Genomic DNA, 23,794 nt, shown 5'->3' on the forward strand with positions numbered 1-23,794 from the left:
ATGACCTAGTTAAAAATACTATAACTTTGCTAAAAAAATGGCATAAACTTTTTTTAAATATCATTGGCAGAATCAACTTGATCCGTATGATAATTTTACCTAAATTTCTGTACTTTTTTCGTTCTATTCCTTTGGCATTATGCAATTCCTTTTTAAAAAAATTAGACGGGGTATTCAGTAGTTTCATTTGGGGATATCGTAAAGCCCGCAGATCGATGACACTATTAAAAGGTGCTCTCGATATGGGAGGGCGGAACTTCCCGGACTTTAAGTTGTACTTTTGGGCAGCATTTGTTGGACGCTTACGATACTTAATTAACTTTGAAGGTACAGAAAAGCAACCTTATTTTCTTACATTTATGTTTGATCTAGATGCAAAAATGTTTTTATGGAGAATTAATGACCCCAACTACTACAAAAGAGTTTGTTTTAAGATAGCGAGGGATCTAGTTAAAATTTGGCGTATTATCCAGGCCTTCTGTAACGTGAATTTTTTCCATCCTAATTTGATTTTGTGGGGAAACCCCGGCTTACCGGGAATATTCAACGATGGATTAACTAACATATGGGGAATACATGGAATAAAAAAGTTAGGGGATCTGTACGGAGCACAAGGGCTCCTAAGTTTTGAAACACTTAAAATATTATACAATATCCCTGACTCCACGAAGTTCAAGTACCTGCAGCTATTCGACTTTTTTCTCGGAAAATGAAACTAAAGAACATTTCCGATTCGAGCATATGGGATAATTTCTATTCACAGGAAACTAAATCATTAATTAGTGGCTGTTATAAATCTCTCAACACTTCTAGAAACATGGACTGCAATACAATTTCAGAGAAGTGGAGCAGGATGTTAGGGACCAATATTACTCCGGCTGTAATAAGCTCATCTCTACGTAATATCAATAATTTGGTCTCATCGTCAAGTTTAAGATTGCTGCAATTTAAAATAACCTGTATGCTTTACCATACCATGCATGTCATTTATTGTAGAAAAGATTTGGACTGAGGGACATTACCTGTGGGACACTGCATATCAGTTTCTTGGTCTCTGATAAGGGTGGCAGCCTGACCCTTTGGGTTCTTCCCATGAGGAAGGAACAGATCCATCTGAGAGTTGATCCTTGTATACCAATCTCATGGAGTCTTCTGATGAGGGTGTTGTGGAAGACAGTGTCTAAGGCTGCAGAGCGGTCGAGCAGGATCAGGGCCACTGTTTCTCCATGGTCCAGGAAGTTTCGAATGTTGTTGGTGGCCACGATGAGTGTTGTTTTGGTGTTGTGGTTCTTTCTGAATCCTAAGTGTGTGTTGTCTAGAAGATGGAGAAGTTCGAGGTGGGTTGTTGATGGCCTTATCAATCACTTTGGCTGAATATGGGTGCAGGGAGATTGGTTGGAAGTTGCTCAGTTGATTAGGGTCAGCTGTTGGCGTCTTGAGGAGCTAGCAGATTTCTGCAAGTTTCCATTAATCCAGGGACACGATGGGGGTGTTAATGATGTGGGTGAGGGTGGTGCTGATTTGAGATTTTCCAAGGTTGTAGGTATGATGAAATGAAAAAACGATTTGTAAAGCGCGGTGGCTACCCTAAGGCGTCCCAGCGCTGCAAGAGGTCAGGCCTGAGACAGAGCCGCAGAAGATTACTCAGGTTTGTTAAAAAGCCAGGTTTTCAGGAGTTTTCGGAAAGTCAATAGGTTAGGCTCTGATCTGAGTGTGAGGAGGAGGGCGTTCCAAAGCGTGGCGAGATTGAAAGAGAGTGAGCGGCCTCCGCATCTGGCTTTCTTAAATCGGGGTATTGTAGTGAGGTATGAGGATCCTGATCTGAGATGTCTATTAGGGTGGTAAACCGTTATAAGGGGGCGGTTGATGATGGGACCTGTTCCCCAGTAAGACCGATGGGCGATGCACATAACCTTGAATTCAATCATTGCCTTTACTGGGAGCCAGTGGAGGTCTTTTAGTCGGGCTTTAACTGAGACTCGCCGGGGGATTTGAAGGAGGGTCCTGGCTGCACAGTTTTGGATTATTTGTAGTTTGTTCAGGGTGGACTGGGGAGGCCCGAGATATAGGGCGTTCCCACAGTCCAAACGGGATAGGATTAGGCCTTGTACCATAATCCATCTGGCATGAAAGGGAAGAAAAGGGCGGATTTTGCGCAGCAGTCTTAGGAGACCAAAACAGATGGCGGATAGTTTGGCCGCCTGGTGATTGAAGTTAAGTGACTTGTCGAGCCATATGCCGAGGCTTTTGATAGATTCTTTGGGTGGAGGGGGAGGACCCAGACAGGGGGGCCAAATTGGATCTATGGTCTTGTCAATGGTGTTTCCAAGGAGCATAAGCTCCGTTTTTTCCCCCGTTTAATTTTAGGCAGGAGGATGTCAACCATATGGTGACTGCTTCCAGACATTTGTACAGGCAAAGCCAGGCAAAAATTGTGGGGTACTGCAACAGAACCCCATTTTCTCATAAAACTGTTAGAACGTTTTGTCTTTCTTTATGCCATTTGCTGCTGATCATCAAAGAGCACAAAGGAGAGGAAATGTGTGAGAAACAACTTTTCCTTTCTCCTTAGGTTTCCCAAAGAGGGCATTTTTAAAAATAAATTGTTCGTTTAATTCCCTGGCACACAAAATGATGTACAGCATTCATTCAAAGACTCCACTTCAGGGTGTTTCCAGATCAGGTGTTCTAAATAAACTGAAAGTCTGTGGTACCCCTTTCTTAAAGCATGAAAAGAGTAGAAAAATGTTCCTCAATCTATTAATGGGGACTACAGAATAGTAGCTTAAATATGAAAATGAAAATCTACGGGGGAGGGAGGAAAGTGAGCGCCATTATTATGTCTTGTTTGAGGTTAAAATGCTTTCCATACTTACATTTTCTGTTACAGTAGCCTCGGCGCTCTGGCGGGATACCCTTCTTCCTACTAGAGTGTCCGATCGAGGCTCGATGGGCTGGTAAGGAGGCTGGAGGGGAATAGCAGACCGGATAGGCTCCCCAAACATTTGAGCACTACTTCTCAAATCATGCTCACCAAGTCCACTGCAGTGAACAGGACCATCTAATTCGCAAAGAGAAACATTTCAATGGATGCTTTAGAATTAAAAATCAGATCATACTAAAAGTACATTCGAAAGTCTGTAAAAAAAAAACCTTAGATGAACACATCTATACTTTTCCATAACAAACTTACACGGTCTAGCCTAAGATCGGGCTAAAACGCAACAGTGCTTGCTGAACATCTTACAACAATGTCGGATCCCCTTACAATAACACCACAATTAGATCAGGGTATCGCTCCAAATGTACAGATTAATCATGTGCACACAGCACACCACCACCCCAATGCTGTAGCTTTCAGAATGAGAATTATACATCTGCGTTGAACTGTTTTTATCAAACCGAAAACAGGACACATTTCTTATATGGATTATAATGTATTATAAATGGATAGGTATTATATGCATTATAAAACATATATGTCTTATCTGTATAATAATGTATTATAAAACGCATGTCATGAGTATAACATCTATTGTTGTCTAATAATTGCATTACAGGGTTTTGGCCACAATAAGATTACTATGACACAAAGTGATAACACTCAACACATCTAGGATGAAAGGATGAAAAGTGAGCTGGTCGTGTCAGAATTATTCTTATGACCTGCAGGTCACCAAATGTCAGCAGTGAGCAAAGACACTATGAAACCTTACTATGTGGTTAAGTATGGCAGTTGCACGCACGGTGTTAGCTTAGCCTGATATATAAATTGTAATTATTGGAAGACAACAATGACAACAGTTCAAGACTAACTAAATTCCTTATCTGTAGGCTTTCTCAAACAAACATCTCAATCTGGATCCTAACAAAACTTGTGAAACTAACTGGAGGACAAATCTCTTCTATTCATCTGATCTACGGGCTGCCAGGATTTATAAGAAAACAGTGATGCACAGTTTAGATTACACTGCAGTGCCTAGGTTGGCAACCCTGCTCAAGAGGCTCATAGGGCACTGTGAAAAGGAATGCATACCCCATTTAATTTTCGTTGTATCTAAAAATGCATCAACGTTTATCGGATGAGCCAGCATCCTATGTAAAAGCTTCATACATGTCATCCCAAATGCAAAATGAGAGAAGGGATTTCTTGTACAGCAGGCACTATATTTGGCTGTTAAATTTGACACGTTCTGAGGCCGGCTGATTAACCATTGAGGAAGACTTTTGCTGTCATACACATTTGTCAATGAAAATAGGAGGAGGGTCTGCGAAAGAACCACCAAGTTCCAGGAGAACATATTCGTCAAGAGGCTGACGAAAAAACGGTGGAAACCGTAATGCCAGGACAACAGGCATCAGACCGATGACCCACCTTAAGGAGCATGAACAAAGGATGGCAAGGATCCCAAATCCAACGAGGGCAGTGTGAGACCTCTCTCGCCCAGACAGAGACGAAAGGAAAACAGAACTAGAAAGTTCTGTGCCAACGTAAGAAACAATGCAGGTAGACCTTCAGAGAAGGATCCAGGCATCGGTCTCTATAACCCAAGAGTACCAAAGTACCAAGGGTGAAAACAACATGACAAAAGTAGAGCATAACGCCTGAACACACACCACAGTGGAAGCCACAAGAAACAGGACAGTCGGAAAACTGTCCGCTCAAGAACCGGAGTCGCAGAATGAGGCACGTGGGTGGAAGAAAAAACACCACAATGTGTACTGTCTAGGACATGTGACAAGAGTGGCAGGCCCAAGCCCAGAGCCTAGTGCCAACAAAGACAGAGGAGCCACCATTTGAGCAAAAGCGCAGGAGGTAGGCATGCAGCCAAACGAAATAAAAGGCACCACTGTGAGTGGATAACCTGCAAAGCTATTAACACACAGAGGACACTATCCCGAAGGAAAAAGTAAGCAAGAATGTCTGACACTAAGGCAAAAAAGACTTAGTATGTGAGCACCCCAGTGGCGTGTAGAATCCACGATATACACACAAGAGACATGAATGTCGACACGCATAAGTGAAGTGACTACATCTAAATAGGAGTAATGCAAGGGGCACCACGGCACCGTTGTGCTGTATAACACATAAGAAAGCAGAAAAAAGAACAGGTCCCCGAGGGGGAAGAATCCTGGTCTCCCGTGAGACAGCGGAAACCTAGACCACAAAACTGCCCATAAGGACAGAAGAAGGCAGACATAAGCCTGGCGCCAAAATGGAGAACGTCGAGAAAAATACACACGCAGTAATGCCACCTAAAGAAGCACCTGTGCCATAATGGGAGTAATAATCCACACCCAAAAAAAACATCAGGGGTGGAGCACAGATGCAGAGGCAGAAAGGCATGGACCAAAGCCACTCCTTGAGAACTAGGAATATGCACAGAACAGGAAGGACAAACCGGCCCCGTGTCCTGCAAGAAGCAAGGAACCGGAGCTAGTTCCAGGGAAGACCTGCCCCCCCAGGGGCGCATGTCCACCGATAGACAGGCAAGATGTGCACAGTGAGGCTGTAGGAACACGCCAGGGTGACAAAACCCCCTACGGAGGCGGGGATGTATTACAGACCAACCGTAGACAACCAATGGTAACCCTTGGAGAGAGACCAATCCTATGGAACTCACCAGAGGAGACATCCTACAACAGTAGGAAGAGTCCGCTTCACCAAAGTTCCTGGGCAAAGAAGAGCAGCAATATGATTGCCAACAAAGGGGGGCGTGGCTAAGGCGCCGATGGCGGAGGTCGCCTGAGCGCTCGGCTCCGCGATCGAGCCGCATTCATCCTGGTTGAACGGCTCCAAGGGCTCCCCAATCCCACACCAGGGATCTGAGCAAGGGCGCTATGAGGTGTGCCGCGAGTGGAGAGCTGCGGCGACGCGAGGGGTGCAAGATCGGACCCTGACCGAGCGGCCGAGGAGTGAGCGGCGCCGATTCCAACATGGCGCCCGCTCCGGCCCGGAGGTCCTAGAGTGCCCGGCGGCCCTCGGTGATCGCGGATTCGGAGGATTTCTACTCTCCGCCCCCTGTTCCTGGTGGGGCGCACCGGGAGCCAGTTGCCTGGATCTCCGGCGGCGTCGGGCACCCCGTGGACATTACCGATTGCGGTGGCCGTCCGGTGAATCCCCCGGGGGCACTGCGGATCGTTGGGAGCTGCGTGGGCCCTCCTGCGCCCCAGCCGGACCTGGGCGAGCTCCGATTTCTGCTACCGGCGGCCCCGGGCCCGCTGCTGACTTACAGACTGCATCCGGCCCGCAGAGCGGTGAGAGGGAGCGTGGTGGGCCCGGGTGGATTATCAGGAGTGCGCGAACCGGCGGGGCCGGAGAGGGAGGCCTGCGCACTAAGATGGCGGCGGAGGCGGCTTGAAACGGAGGAGGCTACTAGCGGTGAAAGGAGTCCACTGTGAAGCCCAACTCTCCTCCCCGCCTGTATTTTGACTCAACGAGGGCGAGATCCTGACCCTTGCAAGTCAGAACGTGGCTGAGACGCTCACGCACACGGACACAGAAAGCCCTGAACCACGTGGTCGTGGAGGAGGCCTCGTTCTTGGCGCTGATGGGGGTCGGTTACTGATGAGCCCCTTGTCCTAACTGATGGGACCCGATCAGGATGCCCAATGACTGCTTGACCCGAGCCAGGAAACTACCGTGTTGCTCCTGACCGATACGTGGGGCGCTGGCTGGAGATTCGCGCCGGGGCTGGTCCGAGGTCGTGAACCGGCAGGGAGCCATCCGCGTGCTGGCAGGCACCACTTCTGGAGATACCAACCTATCTTGAGGCTGACACTTGAGACCACCATGGGTAAACCGAGGGGCGCCAAAGGGAATGCGCAGGCCACCTCCGACACGGAACTGCCGGACAAGAGTGACCAGCTGGACCCGGACATGCCAACTGACCCGAGTCTTCAGCGGCAGCTCGACCAGATCTTGGCAGCCATAACAGATACGAGGTCAGCACTCCAGCGGGACATCGCCCAGGTGGTTACGGGCTTGGGCTTACTCAGGGCTGACCATGGCAAGCTATCGGACAGGGTCAAGGAAGTAGAGGACTTGGTTGGAACCCTAGAACCGGCGCAAAAGACATTGGCAGTCGTCATGAAGGACGCGCTCACAAGAATAGATGTTCTGGAGCGGAGGGCGGAGGAAGCAGAGGGGCGCAACAGAAGGAACAACATTCGCATGGTGGGCCTGCCGGAAAAAGTCGAAGATGGCGACATGGTGTCCTACCTAGAAAACTGGCTCAGGATGGAGGTGGCGCCCGAGGGGCTTTCCACCTTCTACACTCTGGAGCGGGCCCACCGAGTTCCGTCCAGACCACCTCAACAGGGACGCCCACCACGCCCAGTGGTGGCGAGATTGTTGCATTTCTGTGACAGGGACCTGCTCCTCAATACCGCCAGGAAAAATGGGCCGTACCAGGTGGACAACAGCAAGGTGAATATTTTTCCGGACTACACCTATGAGACTCAGCGCCAGCGGACCTCCTTCTTGGCGATTAAACGCGAACTGCGCACTGAGGGTGTTCAATATTCATTGCTCTTCCGGGCGCGGCTTCGAATCATCCTTGATGGCAAGACCAAATTCTTCGACACCCCTGATGAGGCTTGTAGCTGGCTGGAACTCTATAGGGCTGGCAAGGATGGATCTGGTTCTTCTTTCCAAGCTACTTCAGAGGTGGGACTGCAACGGAGATCTAAGAGGGTCCGCAACTGTCGTGGTGGTTTTGGCCGTCCTTCCACGGTGGTGACTACGGCGGAACGACGTGGAGTGCTCAAGATGCTATCCAGCATGTCGGGTTCCTAGGGAGAACCTATGACCGAGGAACCGGAGCCTGGAGGTGGCGGAGAACACTCAGACACGGAGGGCTCTCAGACTGATAGTGTAACCCTCCCTGTGGTCACCCCAAATACGGCGGAGGAACTGCTTGATGGCCGAGGGTGAGCTTGGGTGAGTCGTCCCTGGCGGGGCTGCGAGAGCTATACTGCATAGAGTTACACAACCCTTGTTGAGACTGTTGACTGACTGGTTGTACCATGGGTTGGGGATAAGCCCGGGACTTGTACATGTATCTTATGGCTCGATCGCCACTAGGTGGCCTGAGTGCGGGAGGGCCCTTCTGTCGGTGCTAGACCCCCTCCTTTGCCCCTAAGGCATACCTGCGGTGACTACCGTCAGGTTGGATTTCTAGTTTTGGAACACGGTTTGGATGGGAACTGAGGGGCAATCTCTGGGTCCTGTTCTGGGGGGGAGGGGGGGAAGTCATGGTTGGGGGTTAGTTTGTTCTGGTTAAGGGGGAGGGTCGCCATCGGTGCAGAGCGATCATTGTATTTTCTCCTGTCTGAGGGAGCTGGGGGGGGGACACGCTGGAATGCAATGGGATAATGGCTGAACTATCCAACCTGAAATGCATTACTTGGAATGTACGCGGGCTGCACACTATGTCCAGACGTCACAAAATACATGCTTACCTGAAGCGTAGGGGTGTTCAGATTGCGCTGTTACAGGAAACGCACCTTACGAAGGCGGAGGGTCTAGCCCTACAACGTAGATGGAGGGGGCAGATATATAACACCACATATTCGGCTTATGCTAGGGGAGCGCTAATTTGGGTGCGAGCTGGGGTTCCCCTGCAGGTGAAGAAACACACGATTGACCCAGAGGGGAGGTTTGTTGCTATTGCGGGTAAATTAGGGGGGAGAGAGCTGAACATTTGTAGTGTCTATCCGCCCAACGTGGATCAACTGGCCTTCTTCGCGACGCTTTTGGGATCGCTGGCCCACTACATGACGGGGCCGCTTCTGATTGGGGGCGACTTCAATTCGGTGGTGGATGTGGATCTCAATAGATCTCATCCCCCCCTGGTTACTTCGCCCACATACCGGGTAGCTAAGGGTAGGTTAGACTGGCAGACGAAATGGGGACTGACAGACATATGGCGAGCCCAACACCCACACACCCGGGACTTCTCCCATTTCTCTGGACTGCACGAGCTACACGTGCGGCTGGATGCTCTGTTGAGGTCAGTAGCCGTGGTGTCCGCGGCTGTGGTGTCCGAGTACTTAACGAGGACTATATCAGACCACAACCCGGTGGCTCCCGGGCGCCCCATGCGTCCCGACGTGGAGGTTGCGGCCCGAGCTGTTAGAGGATAAGGTATTTAAGACTGAACTGGAGGACAGGATTGCTACCTATTTCGTGGAAAATCAGGATTCGACTGAGGCTAGGGCCACCGAGTGGGATGCCTTCAAGGTGGTTATAAGAGGCTACTGCATAGCTAAGAAAGTGGGGGTACGCCGAGTCCTATTGGAGGACCTAGACAGAGCGGACCAGACGCTTCGAGACCTGGAGATTAGACGCCCCGGCAGGCCAGAACTTCGGGAACAGATGGCGGCCGCGAGAGAGGCGGTGGCAGTGGAGGTTGAAAGGCTGCGCAGCTTTGATTACAAGGCCTTCCTCACTAGATCGCTAGCGGAGGGTGATAAATCGGGGGCACTCTTGGCCTGGCTGTCTAACCCTATGAGGCGAACCTCTCCAACGGTGGCCATGCGCGATGCGGCGGGTGTGGAGGTCTATACCCAGCCGGAGATCCTGGACTGCCTCACAAACTACTATGAGGTGTTGTACCAGAGCAGGGCGGGAGGGGACGCTGACCCCATTGACACCTTCCTGCAAGATCTGCCTATTCCTACCCTGGAGCCCGAACACGCCATGGCGTTGGGGAGGGAGGTGGAGCTGGGGGAGATCCGCAGCGCCATCAAGCGGATGGCACACAACAAAACTCCGTGTCTTGATGGACTCCCGGTTGAGTTTTATGCCACCTATGTGGACCTCCTAGCCCCGCGCTTACTACTGATCTACAAAGAGGCACAGCGCTTAGGATACCTCCCGGGATCGATGCGGGAAGCTCTAGTGGTGCCCCTCCTCAAACCAGGTAGGGAGGCTAGTGATCCGGCGTCCTACAGACCGCTGTCGATGCTCACGGTAGATTATAAGATACTGAGCAGCATCCTGGCGTCGAGGTTGTTGGAGCACATGGGCTCCTTGGTCCACAAAGACCAAGCGGGGTTTATCCCCAAGCGTAACACCACCATGAACATCCGCAGATTGCTTCGCCTGCTGGAAGATGGTCATGAAGAGGCCTCCCAGCTCATGATCCTATCGATAGACCTGGAGAAGGCTTTTGATAGCCTAGAATGGAACTACCTCCATGGAGTGCTCGTTGCGTTTGGATTGGGGGAAGGTTTCTCGCGCTGGACCGCAGTGCTTTATGCCTCGGCGGTGGCGAGAGTGAAATCGGGCCCGTTGATATCCCGGCAATACTCGGTAGAGCGCGGCACGCGACAGGGTTTTTCACTGTCTCCTCTGTTGTTCGCACTGGCGGTGGAGCCCCTGGCATTATCGCTTCGCACCGGTGCCCACTATGGAGGGCTACGCGCCGTTGGGGGGCAGCAGTTCATTTCCCTCTACGCGGATGACCTGCTGTTATTTCTGGAATATGCTGAGGAAGCACTGGCTGCCGCCGATGCAGTACTCACGTCTTTTGGCGCGTTGTCGGGCCTACGGGTGAACTGGTTGAAAACCTGCTTGTTCCCGGTTCGTAACGGGGAACCCCGGCCTGACACAACCAGGGAGATTCGATGGGCGCCCAGCTGCTTTAAATACTTAGGAGTCCATATTTACCATTCCCCCGCCGACGTCCTGGAGGGCAACATATCTCGTTGCGTCCGGGCATTGAAGGGCAGCATGTTATTCTGGGCTACTCTGCCGCTGTCAGTGGCAGGACGAATAGCGCTACTCAAGATGGTGGTGCTCCCCCGACTCCTTTATTATTTCAGAACGTTACCGATATGGATTCCACCGGCTGAATTCAGGCGTTTGAGATCACTCATGGTTGCATTTCTTTGGGGACCGGGCCGCCGCCGGATGGCGCTTCAGACCCTTATGAGACCAAAGGCGGAGGGGGGCAGGCGGTTCCGGATTTTGAGACGTATTACCTGGCCGCCCAACTGCAGACTTACACTCAGGAGGTGGCGAGGGAATTCCGAGGACTGGAGGAGGGGAGAGGCCTGGGTATTCCCCGGCACGTTCTCTCCTACATCGCGCTGCGGCAGAGGATAGCGGTGAAGGATCTCACGCAGGAGGAACGCACTATTAGAATGTGCTGGAATCGTGCTCAGCGCAAGCTGGGAATCGGCCACCCATACGCCCCGAGATCCCACTGGGAATGCTTACTGCGCTCCCCCACGGCGGCGATTGGTCTCAGTTGCGTACCTGGGAGGAAGCGGGTATTCAGGTCTTAGGGGACCTGTATGAGGATGGAGTACTCCTACCCTTTCAGTCACTATTGGATCGCTACGACATCTCCAGAGGGGACTTCCTATTACACGCGGCGGTCTCGAGAGCGCTGCAAACACATTGGCGGACTGGCCTGGAGGAACCTCCGTTGTCCTCGACGTGCCAATACGTGATGATGGCAGCCGGCACGGTTAAAGCCGTGACGTGCTTGTACACTAGGATGACCCAGGAGCAGCTGACTCCACTGGAGGCGCTTAAGACCAAATGGGAGGCGGACATAGGAAAACACATCCCGGAGACCACATGGGCGCAGCTGCTGCGCCGGGCTTGGAAGAGCACGCGCAGCGCTAGATTCCAATTGGTTCACTTTTACATTCTGCACCGTGCATATCTCACCCCGGAGAAAATACGGAAGTACTTCGCCTCTGACACTGCGGCTTGCCCGAGATGTCAGACGGTCGGAGCGGACCTGGCCCACATGCCATGGTCTTGCTCTGCCTTGTCCTCTTACTGGACGACGGTTGGGGACACCCTTAATGAGGTTACAGGGCGGACCCTCCAGTTCGACATAGCAGTGACGCTTTTGCACTGGTTCCCGCATACCCCTAAGACGCGGGTGACCAGCAAGTTTATAGACATGGGACTTATCCTGGCCAAACGGGAATTAACGCGGCGCTGGAAGGCACAAGTTGGTCCGACGAGCACTAAATGGCGCACTGAATTACTCAAATGGGCAGAGGGGGAGAGCACCCTGCGCTACCAATTGGCGAGGCGGCAGCAGAATGATAAAGCGCTGGACTCCGCGCAGGCATGGGAGACACTGGTGCAAGCCCTGCGAGATCACAATTCCTCCAGTGACACGGACAGTGTCGCCGCTGAGCTTACCGCGTCCATGTAATGCGATAGACTTTTACTATACTCCTACATGCTCCACTTAGTATTCTCCTACACGCTCACAGTTGAACTGCTACTGCTACTGCACTGATGGTGGGGGGGGGGTTGCGGGGCGGACGACGCATACTGATTATACCACGAACCTTTGCTCCTATATCAATGTTGTCCTGCCTTCGGAATGTTGGGTTGGCCTTGCTACGTTAAGGGAGGGGGGTGAGGGGGGCCGTTTTGTATTTCTGGGTTGTTACTTCTCAGGTTTTCATCATTTTCATCAAAAGTAAAAGCAGGACTGAACTACATGGCGAAGACTATCCGCATCGGGCCTTTGCTGGGCCACCGTGTATATGTTGTACCTACTTTGCCGCCCAACCTCCGGGTTGTGGGCTGAATGGCCGTGTAACAGTTCCGCAATAAAAATAATAAAAAAAAAAATGATTGCCAACAAATACTCCACATAGGGTAAGGAACAACCCTACAAAAAAAAAAGGGTTCCTCTTGAGACAAGCACCTAGGAAGAGGCTCAAAAGAAAGGTAAACACAGCTTAACCGGCTGTACCAGAAGAAATAAACAGCCACACAACCCAGAACATCTGCGGTCAACGACAGGTAACAGAAAAGAGATACATGCTCTGGGAAAACGCCATCAAGCAACCACGCGTGGCAGAGTATGGCAACCGACCAGTCCATAGTACGACTCACAGTGTTCGTGGTATCCATGGCGGACCAAATTGGAAAGTGTGCCTTACCATGGCCATCACTGATTAGGCAGGCCAGATCGGCACGAGAGATACCAGGCAAGGAGGGGAGGAGCCGGTCAACAGCGTCCCAAAGGGGAAATGTAGCCCGAGTATATATTGAATATGCTACTTACCAGTATGCATCTGTTCTTGCATGTAGGGCTGCTAACATTCATATCTAGTGCATAGATCGCCGCCTAGTGTTGGGTCCGGATGATTGCACATTGTTGTCCTGGAAGAGTCTTCGAAGTATCACGAGATAGGTGGCTCCTCCCCTGGACTACAGTGCGCATGGGCATCGGCTCCATCCCCAGATTGTTTTTAGCCATTGTGGCAGAGATGGAGTGAAATAGTGTAAAGGATGTCCATGCTAATGATGAATGCAAGAGAGTGTCTGCAGCCGCTACGGGCACCGGGGAGGAGGGCGGGCGATATGAATGTTAGCAGCCCTACATGCCAAGAACAGATGCATACTGGTAAGTAGCATATTCAGTTCGAGGCATGTGGGCTGCTAAATTCATATCTAGTGCATAGAATACACAGCAGTCCCTCCATTAAGGGTGGTTGCCCGTGCCAGCTGCAGAAGCTTGAAAAAGTGTCTTGAGAACAGCCTGTCCCACAGCTGCTTGCTGTTTGGAATGCACATCTACGCAGTAATGCTTGGTAAATGTGTGTGGTGTAGACCATGTGGCTGCTCTACAAATGTCTTGTAAAGGAATGTTCCCCAGGAAAGCCATGGAGGCCCCCAATTTGCGTGTGGAGTGCGCTTTTGGGGGTATTGTTAAAGTGCGTTTAGCCTTTTGATAACAGATTTGAATGCATTTAACAATCCATCTGGCTATTCCTGCTTTGGAAATGGGGTTGCCTTTGTGTTGTGCGGAGAAGGCAACAAAAAGTAGTTGTGTCTTCCTAAAGGGTTGTGTTCTGTCAATGTAGTACATTAGCGCCCTCCTAACGTCTAATGTATGAAGCATTCTTTCTGCTACCGTTTGTGGGTTTTGGAAAAATGCAGGCAGGTCAATAGTTTGGTTGATATGAAACTGTGACACCACCTTTGGAAGGAATTTGGGGTTAGTGCGGAGCACCACCCTGTTAGAATGTATTTGGATGAATGGCTCTTGGATAGTGAGCGCTTGCAGCTCACTAACACGTCTGAGCGACGTGATAGCAACGAGAAAAGCCACTTTCCACGTTAGAAACTGAAGTTCGCATGAGTGCAGTGGCTCGAAAGGTGGGCCCATCAGCCTAGTGAGGACCACATTGAGGTTCCACACAGGAGCTGGTGGAGTTCTAGGAGGAATGTCTCGTTTCAGCCCCTCTAGGAAGGCTTTAATGGCAGGCACCCTGAAAACAGAGAGGTGCTGCCTATTCTGGAGATAAGCCGCTATGGCGGATAGATGGATCCGAATGGAAGCGTACGCTAGATTGCATTTGTAAAGATGTAACCAATAGCAGATGATGTTAGGAATGGATGCATCTAGCGGGTTGATATTGTTGTCTGTACAGTAAATGACAAATCGCTTCCATTTTGCAGCATAGCAAGCTCTGGTCGTGGGCTTCCTTGCCTCCCGGATGATGTCCATGCATTCAGGAGGCAAGTTGAAGTAGCCAAATTCTAAGACCTCAGGAGCCAGATCGCCAGATTGAGCTGTTGCGGATCTGGATGCTGAATGTCGCCATGGTTCTGCGTCAAGAGGCTGGGTGTGAGATGCAGCCTTTGATGCGGTACCACGGAAAGTTCCAGAAACGTGGTGTACCATGGTTGGCGCGCCCATGTTGGAGCAACCAGGATGAGAGTCATCGAGTGTTGCTTTAGCTTTTTTGCCACCAGCGGAATGAGAGGCGCTGGGGGAAAAGCGTACGCAAATTTGCCTGACCAGTTCATCCATATCGCATTCCCCTGCGATTCCGGGTGAGGGAACCTGGCGGCAAAGCTTTGGCATTTTGCGTTTTCCCTTGTGGCAAACAGGTCTATCTCTGGAAGACCCCACTGCTGGAAGTACGGGTGGAGCACTGATGGATGTATCTCCCACTCGTGCATTTGATGGCTGTACCTGCTGAGCAGATCCGCCATCTGATTGTCCTTGCCGGGGAGGTGTTCCGCCATGAGGAAAATGTTCCTCTGAATGGCCCACTTCCACATGCTCTGAGCCAGATGAGACAGCTGTGGTGAGTGAGTACCTCCCTGTTTTTGGATGTAGTACATGGCTGTCATGTTGTCCGTCCGGATCAACACGACTTTGTTGCACAAATGTACCTTGAAGGACTTCATCGCCATGAAGATTGCCATCAATTCCAGGTAGTTGATGTGCAACTTCTGTTGTTGTGTGGACCACAGTCCCTGCACCGTGTAGTGGAGCACATGAGCTCCCCACCCTTGGAGAGATGCGTCCGTTGTCAGGATAATCTGTGGCACAGGCTCTTGGAACGGTCGTCCCTTGCAAAGGTTGTGTGGATTCCACCAATGCAGAGAGTCGTATGCCCGACCGGTCACCAACACTAGGTCCGTCAGTTGTCCCCGAGCCTGTGTCCACTGATTCGCCAAGCATTCTTGGAGAGGACGCATGTGCAACCTCGCGTGCGGGACTATGAAAATGCAGGAGGCCATCATGCCTATCAACTGCATGAACACTCTCGCTGGCAGGGAGTGTTGCGGTCTGAACCTCTGGATCAGTGACTGAATGCTGTTGATCCTGGCTGGGTTTGGCTGAGCCATAGCAGTCAGGGTGTTTATTGTCGCGCCCAGATACTGCCGCACATGGGCTGGTTGAAGGTGCGACTTTGGGTAGTTGAGCGAGAACCCCAGACTGTGCAGGAGTTGAATAGTGTGGGACATGTCCGCGGCGCACTGTTGGTCCGACTTTGCTTGAACAAGCCAGTCGTCTAGGTACGGGTAGACGTGTATGTTCTGCCTTCTGAGGTGCGCCGCCACTGTCGCCAGACACTTTGTAAACACTCTGGGGGCAGTAGTTACCCCGAAGGGTAGGACTTTGAACTGATAGTGCCTGTTTTGAATGGTGAACCGGAGGTACCGTCTGTGGGATGGGTGGAGTGGGATGTGGAAATAAGCATCCTTGAGGTCTAAGGTTGCTAGGAAGTCCCCTTGATTTAGCAGGGGTAGAATTTGTTGCAGTGTCAGCATGTGAAAATGTTCTGACAGTATGTACATGTTGAGAGGGCGTAGATCCAGAATAGGTCTGAGGGATCCGTCCTTTTTTGGGATGAGGAAGTACAGGGAATAGACTCCTTTGCCTTTCTCTTCCACTGGTATGAGCTCGATTGCACCTTTTTGCAGCATCACCAAGACTTCCTGCTGCAATAAGTGCAAGTGCTCTGCCGACATAGGACGGTGCCTTGGGGGAATGTTGGGAGGAGTGGACGTTAACTCCAAACAGTAACCGTATTGGATAAGTTTTCGCACCCACCTGTCTGTAGTGATGGATGTCCAGACTGGTAGGAACTGCTGGAGTCTCCCCCCGACAGGTGTTGGATGGTCGGGGGGCAGTGACAGAGAGTCACTGTTTATTGGAGGCAGAGGAACGTGAGTTGTTGTTTCCTCTGCCCCTGCCCTTGGCACTGTTACCTCTGTAGCCTCCTCTACCCTGCTTGGGGTAGGAGGATTGTGCAGTTCCCTTTGAAAATTGTGATTGTTGACCCAAGTGTCCTCTGGTAACACCACGTGCTCCTGAGCGACGAAAAGTGCCGCCCCTGAACTGTTGTGACTGAAGTGCCCCATGGACTTAGCAGTCTCGTTGTCTTTCTTAATCTTTTCAAGTGTGGTGTCTACATCTGGGCCAAACAGTCTGTCAGGATTGACGGGCTGGTTGAGGATAGTAGTTTGGATGTCAGGCTGAAATCCAGATATACGAAGCCAAGCTTGTCGCCTCAGCATGACGCTAGTGTTAATTCCCCTAGCCGCTGTGTCAGCCACATCAAGTGCACATTTTATTGCAGCGTTTGATATCAGCTTTCCCTCTTGTATGAGCATTTCTGCTGCTTCTTTATACTCATCAGGTAGATGTTGAAGGAGCTGTTCTAGGGTGTCGTAATGTGCCCTATCGTAACGCGCCAACAGTGCCTGTGTGTTCGCTATACGCCATACATTGGCAGCCTGCGCAGCCACCCTTTTGCCAGATGCCTCAAGCACTTTCGACTCCTTGTCAGGGGGAGGAGCTTCACCCGTAGTTTGGGAGTTTGCCCTTTTGCGGGCATTGGCGACCACCAACGAGTCTAGAGGCAACTGTCCTCGAATATATGCAGGATCACCAGGTGCTGGCCTGTATTTTTTCTCGATACGTGGGTTCACCACTCTTGCCCTGGTTGGTTCCTTAAAGATCTCTGGGGCATGTTTAAGGACACCTTTGAGCATACGAAGAATTTTAACTGTTCTTTCTGAGACAGAGAAAGTGTCAAACAGGAAATCTTCCTCCACCGGGTCAGCATGCATGTCCACATTATGATTTGCCGCTGCCCGTTCGATTAAAGCATTAAATGCTGCAGAATCCTCCGTTGGAGATGTACGTGGCCCAAAACCTTGTGGTTCTTGTACCACCTGCTGGCCACCTTGGTCCCCAGTGTCGTCATATGTGTCCTGCTGAACATCAGGGTCATTGTCCTCTGGGAAATTGTATTGGTCGTCTTCCTCATCATCCTCTCCCCCTGATTGGTTTGGGGAAGGTGATGGACTTTTTCTGGGTGGTGGTAGGATAGGCTCAATAAGGGCAGGAATGTCCTGTGCTGGCCTCTTTTTCTTCAGTGGAATAACATAGGATTCCAGTGGTTGGGAAGTGATCTTCCTTTTGTAAAGGGTCAGTTTCCCTGTTTGGGCATTGATGTAATGCTCAGAGTCTTGTTCTGAGGCTTGAAGCGTCGAAGGAGCCTAAGTCTTTGGCACCGATTTAGGTGCAAATGCCTTTGGTGGCACCTTTGGTGGAAGAGTGTAAATAAGCTTGGTTGATGACTTTTGAGGAGTGTCAACCTCTTTCGGAGCCGATGGCGTGGGAGCCGTCGCCGACAAAGTCTTTTCTCGAATCGTCTTCAGGGAGTCGGTGACTTGTTTAGTGAAGGAGGCGGAGGGTGTCGAAGCAGACGTTCGGTGTCCGGTGGCGTCGGAGTCCCTCGGTGTCGACGGTATTTGCGTCGACGATTCTTCAGCTGCAACGTGGCGCGGCTCCGTTGATGCTGCATTTCCGACATCCTTGTGCCGATGCGTAGTGGCTGCGGCCTTCGGGTCGTGGCCTGTAGTCGATTTTTGTTCGACGGGGCGTTTAGTTGACGGCGCCGCAGGAGCGTCTGAAGGCGTGTGAACAGACTTCGACGTCCGTGCCGGAGCAACAGAGGCCGACTCTTGACGGACGGCCTTCTTGGAGGATGAGTCCTTGTGCACCTTCTGTGGCGCTGTTGGCTCGATAACCTTCTTCGACTTCTGTGGACCGGAGGTGGACAGAGTCGATGAAGGAGCAGGCTTTGATATTTTTTGTGGGACGTCGGCCATCTTAGATGTTGTCGAGTCCGTTAGTTTCAGTTTCGTTTTCTGCTGGAAGTCGGCCATTTTAGGTATTGTCGAATCCGCTGGTTTCGGTTTCGATTTTGCCTGGACGTCGGCCATCTTGGGTGTTGTAGAAACCGAAGGTTTCGGTTTCGATACGTTGGATGGCGGCTCCGCTTGAGTGTCCGTGTCCGGGCTAGAATGCGGGGCCGGGGATAGCGGTGCAAGGTCGTGGGTAAGGCCGAGTGGCGATCCCGTGACCTGGGCCTGTGTAATATAGACGTCGGGGCATAGCTCTTCCTCTGAGCTATCTTCCGCGGCCCCAAAAACTTCTTTGTCGTCCCCTACCTCCTCGACGTATTCAATGTCCTGGTCCTGTCCTTCGACCTGTTCCTCGGGATCGGACTGGACCTCCGTCGACGGTGGTGAAATTTGGAGGTGATGGCTACCGCCTTCCTCCGCAGGGTCGTCGAATATGTTGTCGGGTGCCGGTGTCGCTCGCTGGGCCTCGAGGCGCGCCGCGCGCCGATGCTTGAGCGTCTTCTTTGACCTGAATTTTGAGCAGGCCATGCAGTAGTCTTCGTTGTGGTCCGGTGACAGGCATTTATTACAGACCGGATGCACATCGATGTGTGGATATTTGGATCCACAGACGGGGCAGAACTTAAACGGGCTCCGCTCCATGTTAAGGTCGTCGGGTCTTGCTGCGACGAGAGGGCCTCGAAGTGCGAAGAGTAACTAGACTCCGTAGATTTCCGGCTCAGAGAGTCGGACGACGCTCGAGACCGTGCGCAAACAATACCGACGCTGGTAACGAAGGCCTTTTGGCCTTAAGAACAAAGTTTATCGGTTCCGACACGGAGACGTCGAGAACCACATCCGAACCCAATGGCGGAAAAAAACAATCTGGGGATGGAGCCGATGCCCATGCGCACTGTAGTCCAGGGGAGGAGCCACCTATCTCGTGATACTTCGAAGACTCTTACAGGACAACAATGTGCAATCATCCGGACCCAACACTAGGCGGCGATCTATGCACTAGATATGAATTTAGCAGCCCAAATCCCTCGAACACACAATGTGGTGAGGGACCGGAGTCTCAAGCTGGCGGATGCAAACACGTCGTGGCCATATGACTCCAACCACCGACACTCCCGAGTGGGAGGATGCAGAGGAAACAGGAGTCACAGACAGAGCTGCCTGAAGCACAAGTCCTCTAGCTCCAGGAAGGAGGGTCAAACAGGCGGGGTCAGTTGGAGCCAGCCGATGTGCCACAGCACGATCCACATGGTCCCCCGAGGAGGGCAGTGCCCATGTTCCGAGAAGGATGTCAAACAATGACTCTGCAAAAGGTAACAATGGTGCCATGTTCCCCGCGCCCTGGTGGAGAATACCCAGCAAAGGCTCCGAGGCCTAGAGACTGAGGGAGGCTCCATCCTTAAAATGTTTGCAGCCCTGCAAACAGCCCTGACGAACGTCCAACAACCTCCGTGGCCCCGAGAGGCATGAAAGCAAGTCATCAGTAGGTGATGGACGTAAGATGGACGTAAGCTAAACCGGGCCCTAAATAGAGGCTCAGCAGCAAGATGAGTAAGCCAATGCTCCACTGGCACCTGCTCTGGAGGGCAGTGAAATGACTCAGGAGGTGGTGAACCCACTGGAACCACATCCTCCACCACTAAAGCTAGAGATGGTACCTGCATCGAGGCGACGCCGAGCCGGAGACCTTTGAAAAGGCCCTGACTGGCAGAGTGGAGCAGGAGTCGGCGTCCTCCAAAAAGGCCTCGACTGCCCGAATCGAGCTGGTGACCTCTGAAAAGTTCTTGACCCCTCGAGTGGAGCCAGTCTCGGCGACCTCCAAAGAGGTCTGGACTGCTCGAGTCGAACCGGCGACCTCCGAGGAGGCCTCGACCCTTCGAGTCAAGCCGACGTGAGGCGTCGAGGTGGCGTCGAAGGCCTTAACTCCTCAAGTCGAGCCGGTGGACTCCGAAAAGGCCTCGACCGCTCAGAGTCCGACCGGCGCGGACTCATCACTCCCCGAGGGGGAGAGAGGATGCCGAAGCGGTGTCATGCACAGCACCACCTCCAGCGATGCTGCAGGGAGCCTCGGAAGGCTGTGCAACAGCGCTATGGAAGGGCGAACGTCGTGGTATGCCCCTCCGGGCGGTGTCCCGACGTTGCGGCGACTCTGGTGTCAGAGTCAGGGCACTCGGTTGGAGCCGAGGGTAAACCCGCCAGCGGTGTCCCAACCAGAGTCCCTCCCCCCTTTTGGGGCCCAGAGGCCCGCCAGGGAGGGTTGGGGGGCAAATGCTTAACTGGTGCGACTCTAGCATCAGAGTCAGGGCACTCGGTTGGAGCAGAGGGTAAACCCGCCAGCGGTGTCCCAACCAGAGTCCCTCCCCCCCCTTTTGGGGCCCAGAGGCCCGCCAGGGAGGGTTGGGGGGCAAATGCTTAACTGGTGCGACTCTAGCATCAGAGTCAGGGCACTCGGTTGGAGCAGAGGGTAAACCTGCCAGCGGTGTCCCAATCTGAGTCCCTACTCCCTTGTGGGGCCCGGAGGCACGGTAAGGAGGGGGGCAATGCTTACCGGAGGTAGGCGAATGACAGCGATGGCACCGGGACCGGCACTGCCACGTGGGCGACTCCGCTGGAGAAGGAGACCTGCGTCGCAAGGGGTCCGTTCGGGACATCCGGGCAGACAGCAGCACCATGCTGCAAACGTCGCACTCCACTGAGTCATGGTACTCTTCCCAAGCACCATATACAGAATTCGTTTGGGTCCGTCGCTGACATCGGTCGCAAGCAGGACCGGCACGGTTTGAAGCCCACAAGGGCATCGAAACACACTGTTCCTGGATGCGAAAGGTGTCGAAAAGGCCTGTAATAAACAAAAACAGGCCCAAGGTATTACTTTCCCGGGGAGATATTCTAAGTTACGGAATCTGCGGCTAGATGTCTCGATCAGATACTAGTATTTCAATAGACAGCAATTTAGACTGTAAAAGATAGAAAATATCAAAGCTGGCATATATAACTATCCATAAAGAATGTCACTGTCTTATAATACAGGGATGCACAGCATGTGCTCCCTCACGGTGTGTGTATAGCCCCTGCCTAATGTAGTACACCAGTGGATTTCATACAAAGATAGTTTATTTTGCCATGTATGGTTGGTGCATGGTATATGCTTTACGAGGGGTGGTGGGCAAATGTGTAGAAGGAGGAGAAGAAAACAAATTACTTACCTGTAACTTTGGTTCCCCAGTATTGGTAACTTTCATAGATTCCCATGCTTTGTATCATTCCCAGTGGTCAGCCTGGGAGCCTCGGTAAATAGAAAATTCCAGTTTGTACAAAACAGAACAGTATGTACAAAAGAGAAAGTAAGGCCTAGGCCTCCTCATTTTGCAGCCCATCTACCTCTTTTTGCAAAAGAGACCAAATTTTGCAACAACCAATCAGATTAGCCTCACCCCATAGAACCCTCCTGAGAGAGCCTCAGATTTTCGCAGCCGTTGTGTAACAGTAACAACTTTTGCTGAAGGCTGAGCTTTCCCAGGGGAGGAGGGTGTGCGCATGGGAATCTATGAACGTTTCCAATACTGGAGAACCAAAGTTACAGGTAAGTAACTTGTTTTCTTGCCCCAGTGTTGGAACTTTCATAGATTTCCATGCTTTGTATCAGAGTAGCTAGCAGTATGTCACAAGTGCACATTTTGCTACAAGCGTATTACAACATCTCAGCATAACTGTCTTCATATGACCATATATATATATATATATATATATATATATATATATATATATATATATATATATATATATATATATATATATATATATCTTGTAACAATACGTCAGAAAAATTATGTGATACAAAATGTGCAATCATAGGAAGGAGGGATAGAAGGGAAAGCTCACCTCTCATTGGAAAAGATTCCTCAGGACTGCTTGTCCTACTGCCGCTTCGCTCCTCATGAATGCATGGGCACTTCTCCATGTGGCCCCCTACAAATGTCTTTTATAGGGACTCCAGCGAAGAGAGCTGCTGAAGATGAAACTGATCTTGTGGAGTGAGCTTGTACATGTCTCTCCAGCTGCTTTCCTGCCACCTTGTGGCAATAATGAATTGCACTTGAAATCCAGGGTAAGATTCCTTGTTTTGAGAGAAAATCCTTTGTGCGTTCAAGGTAAAATTTGAGACATCTCTGGACATCCAAGGAATGTAGAGATCGTTCTGCAGGGGATGTAGGCTGAGGGAAGAATGACTTTAGAACCACTGGTTCATTCAAATGGAAATCCGAAGGGACCTTTGGAACAAATTTTGGATTGGTCCTTAAAAACAGTGTCCTTTGAACTGTAGAAAGGGTTCTAGAATGGATAGAGCTTGCAACTCTCCTACTCTCCTAGCTGAAGTGAGGGCTAAAAGGAGAGCTAATTTCCAAGACAAAAATGTTAAGTCCACCCTGTGGATTGGCTCGAACGGAGGTCTCATGAGATGAGCCAGTACTAGATTGAGATTCCAAGCCGGAGGTGGTGGCCGCACTTGAAGAAAAACCCTGAAAAGACCTATCAGGAATTGTTTGATAATTCTAGCCGACCAGAAAGAAGGACCCGAAGCTGATCTTCTGCATCTTGAAATAGCCGCCAGATGTACTTTGATGGAAGAATGAGAAAGGCCTGATTTAGCCAGCAATAGAATGTAAGGCAGTAACTGATGAGGAGCTGAAGAGAATGGATGGATGTGTTGCCGATGACACCACAGGCAGAAGCGTTTCCATTTAGCATGATACATTTTATTTGTACTTGGTGCGCGCGCTTGAGTTAATATCTCCCTACATTCCTGAGGGATATCTAGGCTGTGGAATTCTCTGTGCTCAGGAGCCAGGCCTTCAAATGGAGACAGCTCGGATCTGGATGTACCACCTGTTCCTGGGACATTGTTAATAAAGATGGAATGGGACATAGGTGAAATGGATGGTCCTGAGAAAGTAGGAGAAGCTCTGTGAACCAGAATTGGCGAGGCCACGCTGGTGCTATTAAGATCATCCTGCAAGGTTCCATCTTTATTTTCCTGAGAAGCCGAGGGATTAGGGGAATTGGAGGAAAGGCGTAAACAAATACGCCTAACCAAGACATCGAAAGAGCATTCCCCAGTGACCCTCGATGGTGATCCCTGCTTGCATAGAGTCGGCATTTCCTGGTTTCTGGAGTCTCAAACTGGTCTATTGTCGGAGATCCCCAGCGTTGAAACACTTCCTCCAGAATGACTTGATCCAATTAACACTCGTGACAGGCCGATTTCAGACGACTCAAGGTGTCTGCTGTTGTGTTGAGAGTGCCTGGTAGATGCTCTGCTGAAAGAACGACATTGTGGAGAATCGC

The 23,794-nt window shown here is 51.1% G+C and overlaps 1 protein-coding gene across 1 annotated transcript in view; it reads right to left on the reverse strand.

Moving 5' to 3' along the window:
- Positions 1 to 23,794, reverse strand: part of CEP95 (centrosomal protein 95) — a 754,590-nt gene that overhangs the window by 491,306 nt on the left and 239,490 nt on the right. The window contains exon 7 of the mRNA XM_078654338.1: positions 2,877 to 3,061. Coding sequence (XP_078510464.1) covers positions 2,877 to 3,061 — 185 coding nt within the window. The remainder of the gene's footprint in view (positions 1 to 2,876; positions 3,062 to 23,794) is intronic.

The sequence above is a fragment of the Lissotriton helveticus genome, chromosome 7, assembly GCF_964261635.1.
Source record: "Lissotriton helveticus chromosome 7, aLisHel1.1, whole genome shotgun sequence".
NCBI lineage: Eukaryota > Metazoa > Chordata > Amphibia > Caudata > Salamandridae > Lissotriton > Lissotriton helveticus.